Source organism: Episyrphus balteatus, chromosome 1 (assembly GCF_945859705.1).
Source record: "Episyrphus balteatus chromosome 1, idEpiBalt1.1, whole genome shotgun sequence".
NCBI lineage: Eukaryota > Metazoa > Arthropoda > Insecta > Diptera > Syrphidae > Episyrphus > Episyrphus balteatus.
Window position 1 is genome coordinate 160,848,389 of NC_079134.1, and position 8,771 is coordinate 160,857,159.

The following is an 8,771-nucleotide window of genomic DNA, read 5'->3' on the forward strand; positions in this document are numbered from 1 at the left end:
CGAATATGACAAACAGAACGCTTCTCAGAATAGAAATTCTGTTCTTGATTTCAAAACAGAATTCACTCAAAATCACTAATGTCGTTTTCGATTGGCCGTCCCTCAGAAGCGTCCGGAAGAATTTAGAATCCGTTTTATTGGCATGAAAATGACAGCTTAAACGCTTCTCAAAAGAGAAATTCTCTTCTCGATTTCAAATCAGAATTCACTCACATTTCAAAAAATAAACACTCAGTCAGTTTTTTTTTGTTTTTCATTCAACAATTTATTGTTTTCTGAAATTTAAATTAGTTACAAAATAAAAATGGATACATTAATGGATACATCGGCCAGGTTCAGAAACGTAAGGGACTAAAAATTTAGGTAATTTCTCGTTCTCTGATTGGTCAACTGTCAACAAAAATCCTTCCAATTTAGGTAATTTTATTGGAAAGCTGACTGGAAAGTTAGGCAAGAAAATTCTCCCTAAAAATTTAGGAAAGTTTTTTTTTGTCAACATGACAGCTGATTGTTTTTAATTATAGAATTATGAAAGCGAAATTAATGGCGTTTTCGATTGGCTCTCCGGAAGCGTCGGGAATCATTCAGAAGCCTTCTGAATTCAAATCAGAATTCACTCAAATGTCAAAATAAAAACACTCAATCAGTGTTTCTTGTTTTTCATTCAACAATTTATTGTTTTCTGAAATTTAAATTAATTACAAATCAAAAATGGATACATTACAATTTTAAAAACACTCAATCAGTGTTTCTTGTTTTTCATTCAACAATTTATTGTTTTCTGAAATTTAAATTAATTACAAATCAAAAATGGATACATTACCATTTTCTTCGAATAATAATTCATAATTTTCCAACTCTAACACCATAAATTTGGTTTGCAAGAAAAAAAAATTATACAAATATTTGACAATTAAAATTTCAGACAAATAAAAAAAATAGAATTGAGTGGAAGTTATTTGACCTGTTCCATTCGATTTCAGAATGAGTCAATTCCTGAGTGAAACCAATCGAAAACGACATAAATCTATTTGTATGCGAAAAACGAGTAAAAACTAAAAAGTGAATTATCAGTTATAATTATAACTAGGCGTATTTTTTCTAATACTCAGTAGTTACTAATTTTTCATTTTATTCACAAAAAAATAATAAAAATTACACAAGTAAGTATTTGTTTTTATTGTTTTCGAATAAAATAAAAATATGATTAGCTACTGAGTTGTAGAAAAAACACGCCTATTATTTATTTATTAAAGTAAAGTTAAATTTGGTGTCTGCCCATTGCTATCTGCAAAATTCTTAAGTAATTTTCGAAATTTGACAATAATGAAATATCCAAACTATTGGCGTCAATTTACTCATATTTCCGTTCAAAAAATGAAGTTGCCTAAATATTTAGTCCCCCATATTTCCGGAACGTGCCCATTGCCATTTTCTTCGAATATTAAATAATTTGTCATAAATTTCGTTTGAAAGAAAAAAATATTACAAATATTTGACATTTGAAATTTTACACAAATAAACAAAACAACAGAATTAAGTGGAAGCGATTTGACTTGTTCCATTCGATTTCAGAATCAGTCAATTCTTGAATGAAACCAATCGAAAACGACATAAATTACCAGCCAAACAAAAAAAAAGCAAAGCAGCTATAGAAATCAACTTGAACGAGCTCCAATCCACACTTTCGTTGGGATCGTCAGAAAACCAGCTATGCATTATATATTATATCCACTCTCAACTACCAATATTAGACTGCAATACTGAAGCTGACAAACGGAATTGATCTGGAGAAGTACCTAAATAAAATAAAGACTAAACTGATTTTTCTTTAAAAAAAAACTTTATTGCTCCAAACCCTTAACAAAAACCCAAACAATTAATTTAATCGCCAAACTTTTCAATATGATTTGGATCTAATGTTGTTGTTCTAATTCGAGGTACATTACTTATAGACGGAGGACTGTCATTTTTCTGTGCGTTCACTTGATCAGCATTCGATTGAGTTTGTGGATTTTGAGCCTGATTTCTTCTCTTTTGTAATGATTCCTGTGTAGTAGGTCTTAATTTTTTTGGTCTTGATGGTCGTTTGGTTGTTTCTGCTGTACAAGCAACAATAGCGATGAGTACAACAAATAATATCTATAAGTAAAATTAAATTAATGAACTGATAATAAATTTATAAAATATATAAACTCTACTCACAACAAATTTTGCCATAGTAAGGCTTTTAAAGTCTTGAAACTATCCACACGAATTCAAAATTCGTACTGTCTTCAAAGATTAAAAAAAATCTCATTTTTATATACGAATTTGCGAAATTATCTCATTTAATTGAAATTATATTCTTTTCATGATCATTAATCAATCTAGTTATTTAACAAAAGATTGTTTACAAGAGTTTTTTGTATTATGTTTTTTATTTTTTTTTTTTTTTATTATTCTCATTTTTATTATTCGCATCATTTTTTTAATCGTATAGAGTATAGACACTTTTTAAGAGATTCTGAGAGATTTAAAGCTGCCTGGCTTAACACCACTAAATGTGCGTCTTAGTTTATAAGCTTCCAATTCAATAATTCCAAATGTTTTGTTTTTATTATTTTGCTGTCTAATAGAGTGTAATCTTAATAGTTTTTAATGGAAAGCCTATGTCTTAGTTGATATTTAAGGGTTGCCGCATGTCTCAATAAAAAAAATTCTTCGATTTGTCATTATTTCTTTTATAAAATATTTATTAGGACATATTTTTGAACGTAAAAGAAAGTGAATAAGGTCTTCAAAGTTTTTCGAAGGTCCTTTAATCCACATAATCCAATACATTCTACTGTGATTAAAAAAAAAAAAATTGAGAGAATGTAGGTATTCCAAAACCGAAAAAAAACAAAATACTAAATACAATAAAAAGTTAAAAAATCAAAAAAAAAAATCTTTATTTCTACACACTTTTCAAAATTAAGAACAATTTTATTTTAATTAAAGTCCATTAATCACCCAAGTCTGGTACATAATATTTCTCAGTTGTTCTACTTTGATGGGTAGTTTGTGGTTTTGGTTTTGAAGATTCACTAACACTCTCTTCATTTCTGCCTGCATTGACTTGACCAATATTTCCCTGACTTTGTCGATATTGATTACCAAAAACTCCATTTGCATAAAGACGATCGGTGTAGGCATTTTGGCCAATTGGATTAACATTAGCATTTATACCGTTATTTTGCTGAGTGCGAGTTCCAAAATTACGTGGGCGTGGTTTAGGTGGTTTTGCTGTACTTGCAGCAATTAGAACAATAAAGATTATCTTAAAGTAGAAAAGAAAATGGATTGATTTTATTCACCAAATTAATTAAAAATATTTAAAAAATTTAAACTCACAATAAATTTAGCCATAATTTAGCTTTTTTTTACAAATTACAAAGAACTTTATCAAATCGAGTTCAGATTATAAACTGTTTTTGATGATGAAAAGACTTCTTATTTTTATACAAAATAATCTTCTTTTTTTTAAAGAAACTAGAATCATTATCATGGAAGTAATTAATTTTAAGAGAATTTGTTTGCTATTGCCATGTACTTAAACACTTCTTTGTTTACAACAAAGGTTCAAAAGATTGAAAATTACCTAACTTAATACTTGATAAATACATACGACGTAACGAATGTCTGTATTCAAAATCAGCAGATAATAAATGTTTGATGAGGAGATGCTGTGTTAATGGATTTTTGTAGTAAAGCCTATCTTTAAGAAAAAAAAAATAATACTTAAATACTAAGCATTTAGATAGAGTTGCCAAGTTTTTTCTTTCAAGAAGTTTTAGTTAGTTTTCAGTTTAGAAAAACTTCAAGAGATCTATCTTTTAATGTTTCACATTATTAAGAGGCTATGTAAAGTTGGCACCCCCAAATAAAAATTTGTTTTTTTCAAACCTCCTGTTTCGATTGCCCAAGGTTAGCCCACCCTTATTTTTAAAATTATAACGGAATATTTTTTTTTTCACCTCAAAAATCACAAAAAAAATAATTTTTTTTTTGTATTCAGTGTAAAAATTGTTGGTTGGCCCAATTTTTTTTTCCTTACTCCATTATTTTTTCAAAAGATATAAAAATAAAATGCACGACTGGGGCCGCACGTACTTGCTCTTGCAGTTCAAAGCACTTTTATGTTAGCTTACTTGTAGGTTATTAGAGCTGCCTCTATATACATTTTTAAGAAATTTGGTTGATGTAGGGGAAGAGCCGGCATGGAGGCCAAATGTTAGTTAAATACATTTTTTTTTTATTTGACTTGACTTTTTTGAGAAAAACTAAAAACGCAGTTTTACTGCAATTACTTTGAATATTACGTATGCAAAATTTTATCAAAATCCTTAGAGCCATTTTTGAGAAAATTGCAATAACTCCATAATAATGTACGGGAAGAGCCGACATCCGCGATTTAAAAAATTTAAAGACCATATTTCCACTATCCGTATTTTTTGAGAAAAACTAAAAACGCAGTTATGTTAGAACTATATACAGCATTACGTGTGCTAAATTTAATCGAAATCGTTAGAGCCGTTTTCGATAAAATTGCAATAACTCGAAAATTTTGTATGGGAGGTATACGTTCTAAGCGAGATATTAAAAAACAAAAAAAAACCAACCTTGGAAATTACGAAAAAAACATCCATACCAAATTTCAAGAAAATCCGTCCACTCGTTTAGGCTGTAGCTACTTGTACAGATGGACGCACGGACGCACCGACGCACCGACGCACAGACCGACGGACGTCATGACGAAACCCACTTTTTTGGGCTTCTCCATCATCGTAATGTTAGTTTTGATTAAAACCTCGAATTTTTTTTTTTACACGAAACCAATACTTGCCCTATTGAGCAAGTAAAAAAAACTTTTTTCATATCAGACACCGAAAAAATTGTGATTTTTGTGCCTGTGAAAAAATCGTTGGTTTTGAACCGTGGTTTGTTTGCCCAAGGTTACCACAGGATAGCCCAACCTTTATTTTCGCTTTTCTACGATTAGTTTAAAAATTATAGAAGCATTAGTTCTTATTCATCTCACAAAAAAATTGTACACATACACCAGAGTGACCTTTTTGGTATATAATTTAGAAAAAGTAAATCCAGTGGTGGGGGTATTGCTATTTTATTACCAACCTCTTAAAAGTCAAAATTTGTTATTTTCAGTGTACTGGTCACTCTGGCGTATGCGTACTATTTTTTTTTAATAGTTTTTAAACTAAGCGTAAGATAGTGAAAATAAAAGTTTTGCTATCCTGGGCTAATTTTAGGCAAACAAACCAAGGTTTTAAACTTACGATTTTTTCACAGGAAAAAAAATGTTTTCGGTTTGTGATATGAACAAGTTTTTTTTTGTGATTTTTGAGGTGAAAAAATAATTCCGTTATAATTTAAGAACTAAGGGTGGGCTAGAGAAACAAAAAAACGGGAAAATCTCGTTGGCAGTTGAGGATCTTTATCCCGTAACAGAACACTCACGGACATGGGTCTATGTCTTTGAACCTTATGTGCACTTCTGATGAACACACAAAAGTCAAAATTCAAACAGACACACTAATTTTTTTAAAAACACATTTCTATTATTATAAGCTTTAAATCTCTTTATGTATTTACAAAAACCGCGGTTTAAAGAAATTTTAAAAATCAATAATTTTAATGTCCTTGAGACTTGGAACGTCCATGACTTCCACCTTTTCCACCACCATGACTTCCACCTCCTCCATGATGACTACCTCCACCTGCAAAAAAAGATGATTAAATAAAAATTGGAGATTAATGTCAAGAAGTATTATGGATTCGCACCTCCTGATGAACGTCCATGACCGCTACTGCCTTTAGAACCGCCGCCACCGCCGTGATTTCCTCCTTTTCTATTATGTTCACCTTGAGGTTCTGGATCTGGCAATGCTAAAGCACTTACAAGAAGTACAACTAAAATACAACAAATCTGTAAAGAGTTTTAACGTTAGAAAATACCTACAACTCCTTTAAAAAAATTAAACCGAATGTGGAGAAGAACTTACCAGTACTTTCTTCATAATTCTTGTTTAATTTACTTCAACAACTAAACTAAAATTTATAACTTGACGGTGCTTTTTATATTAAATGAGAAAAGAACTTATATGCAATATTTTCTCAGACGTATTATGTAATGGTATTTACTTCCAGGGGCGGATCTTGCTTTCTGCTAAGGAGGGTTCGCTAAGTATCAATTTGTATATGTTTATGTTACATTTTTTTCTAACATGATGAATCCCAACGTCACGTACAGACATTATCTGCTTTATTGAAGTTTCTATTTTATCTTATTTGAAGAATAGTACGTTTAGTTTAGTTTGTAATTTTCAAAGACATTATTCACCTTTGAAAAATACAAAAAAAAATCATATTTACATAACTAACAGATAAAAAAAGAAACGTAACGTACAGACAGGCTAAGTTAATCAAGAATTTGAATGGAAGTCGAAAAGTTAATGTAAATACGAAATACTAATTAAAAATTGAATCTAAAAACAGTCACTCTCACCTCCTCTACATCCGACCCTGGTTTTAACAATCATTTAAACTAAAATATCTTCTAGAACTATGTACTTTAAAGAAGCTTGGATGAATTTAGTATAGACGTTATGTTATGCAAATTATTGTGCAGCACGAAGATGGGATATTAGTGAAAGATGACACAAAAAATAGACAAGCTTATTTTAAGAATTTAAGATGACTCTTCATTGATTATGCAAATATTGTAAAATATGAATTAATTTATTCAAATTACATTTTTCACGTCTGGGTATTCTATTTTTTTTATATTAAATATTCAGGAATTGACAATTCAACTTTGTACAATTTTTAAAAGTTACATGTCTGCATCAAAGATTCGAAGTTTATTATTTACTCAATCTCTAAATTCTTAAGTATTGTCTCGAATGCAAATGAGTATTGTATATGAATTTTGGAATTGATATACAATGAAATGAGTTAACGATTGGATTCTGAGTGGAATTGATAACATATACTTTTGCTTTTCTAGTCTATATTCTCATCTTATTTTATACGCAGCTGTCAATTTTCAAAAAAGAGGAAAATTACCCGACAAACAATTTTGGTTCTATAAAGCTGTAAAGATGCAATTGTTGCTTCTGTAAAGCATTATAGAAGCAAAATTGTTAGTAGGGTATAAAAGTAGGTACTTAGGTATTTCTTTTTCCCAAACCAATCAAACACATCTCCTCGTTAATGTGGGAATTTAATCTTAACAGTTTATTTTAATTAGTTTTTGAAAACTCAATTAAAAAAGGGGATTTTTACAATTTCTGAGAATAGTACACTTCTTATCGAACAAAATTATGTGCTAAAGTTGTAAACAATTGATAACCTACAACTTTTTTTTGATCAATTTTTGCATAAATCAAAAATACCTATTGAGAAAAATGTCAAAAACTTCTTTTTGTTTTTACTTGCCATAAAGGTTATGTCAAATTATGAATTCGTATAATTTGTCTATTTTTTGATGACAGTATTTTTCGAAAATTTTGCCACAGAATCGTTTTTTTTTTCTTTTATTTCTGTATTTTTCTCAAACAACTAAATCAATTTCAACGAAGTTTTTTATACAAAACCTTTTATGTACAATATTTAAATATTAATCAAAAACGAACTTTTGCCACTACGAAAAAGACGATAGTTTTGTATTCAAAGAAAAATTAAAAAAAAAAATTAAAAAATTGTAAACTTTTTGTTGTGTTGAAAATAAAAACATTTTACTTCTTCTACTGTAAATCAAAAATTAGTCAAATCAAAAAAAAAAAATTATTTTGGATTGAAAAAAATTTTTTTTTTTTTTTTTTTTGATGGACAAAATCTTAGAAACCGAGGCATTGCTTTTTTAAATTTTGGTTTGAGGTGTAAATTAATAATTTCTAGAAAATTTCATATCAAAAAGGATTTTGCACAAAAAATTTAAAAAAATTTAGATTCAATTTTTTTTTTAATTTTAAAATTTTTCAAACTTCTTAATTTTATTGGAGCTTAAATTCATTGTATGTACATATGTATATAAAAATGTAAAAATTAACCAACTTTAACTTTAAGATCAAGTTCATGTGACACAGTCATTAACAAATATAGTTAAGCAGAAATCCACTTAATTTAAGATGAAAATCTTCTTATTTTTATGATAATAAGAATTTTTTCATGTTATTTAAGGCGTTCTATTTTGAGAGTTTTGTTGTTCAATTTTTGTTTGTTTGAATCGTATGAAAACTCTCGAAAAAAATCTTGAAGTTGTTGGCTTAAAAAACTATTAGCGCAAAATTTTAAACGATTTAGTAAAATGCTAAGGCCATTTAGTAAGAAGTTACTAAGTTCAAAATCCGTATGCTTTTTGGCTAAGTAACTTACTAAAATGGATTAAGCAAAGCAATTTATTTAATCGTTTAAAATTTTGCGCCATTGGCTTTAAAAGTTATTGGCTTAATAAGCTATTGGTCAGATACTCAAGATTAAGGTTTTCACACATATAAAAAAATGATATTGAATCATATTTCATATTTAAATTAAACATGTAATTCAATTTGCTTCTGACAAATTGCACGATGCATTAACTAATATTGCAATATCTGACGTCTTAATGCAATACAGCGAAACGTCCATAGAAAAAGTTTTACCTGAGTTGCTGTTCTTTCATTAGATACCAATTTCATTAATGGCCAAAAGGTTTTAAATCAATCAAAAGAAAAAGTCCAAGTATTATT

General features: G+C 28.8%; 1 protein-coding gene across 1 annotated transcript; it reads right to left on the reverse strand.

Moving 5' to 3' along the window:
- Positions 1-5,586: 5,586 nt before the first annotated feature.
- On the reverse strand, positions 5,587-6,157 carry LOC129907739 (holotricin-3-like). The gene is made up of 3 exons (XM_055984082.1): positions 6,045-6,157; positions 5,824-5,968; positions 5,587-5,759 (listed from the first exon to the last, which is right to left on the reverse strand). Exons 1-3 carry the CDS (start codon positions 6,057-6,059, stop codon positions 5,674-5,676), a joined length of 246 nt encoding a protein of 81 aa, XP_055840057.1. The 5' UTR covers positions 6,060-6,157; the 3' UTR covers positions 5,587-5,673.
- Between the last annotated feature and the right edge of the window lie 2,614 nt (positions 6,158-8,771).

Excerpts from the sequence above, each read along its gene's own strand:
- LOC129907739 (XM_055984082.1), bottom strand. Across the intron at positions 5,760-5,823 it reads TCATGGACGTTCATCAGGAG|GTGGAGGTAGTCATCATGGA; the intron begins GTGCGAATCCAT and ends CTTTTTTTGCAG.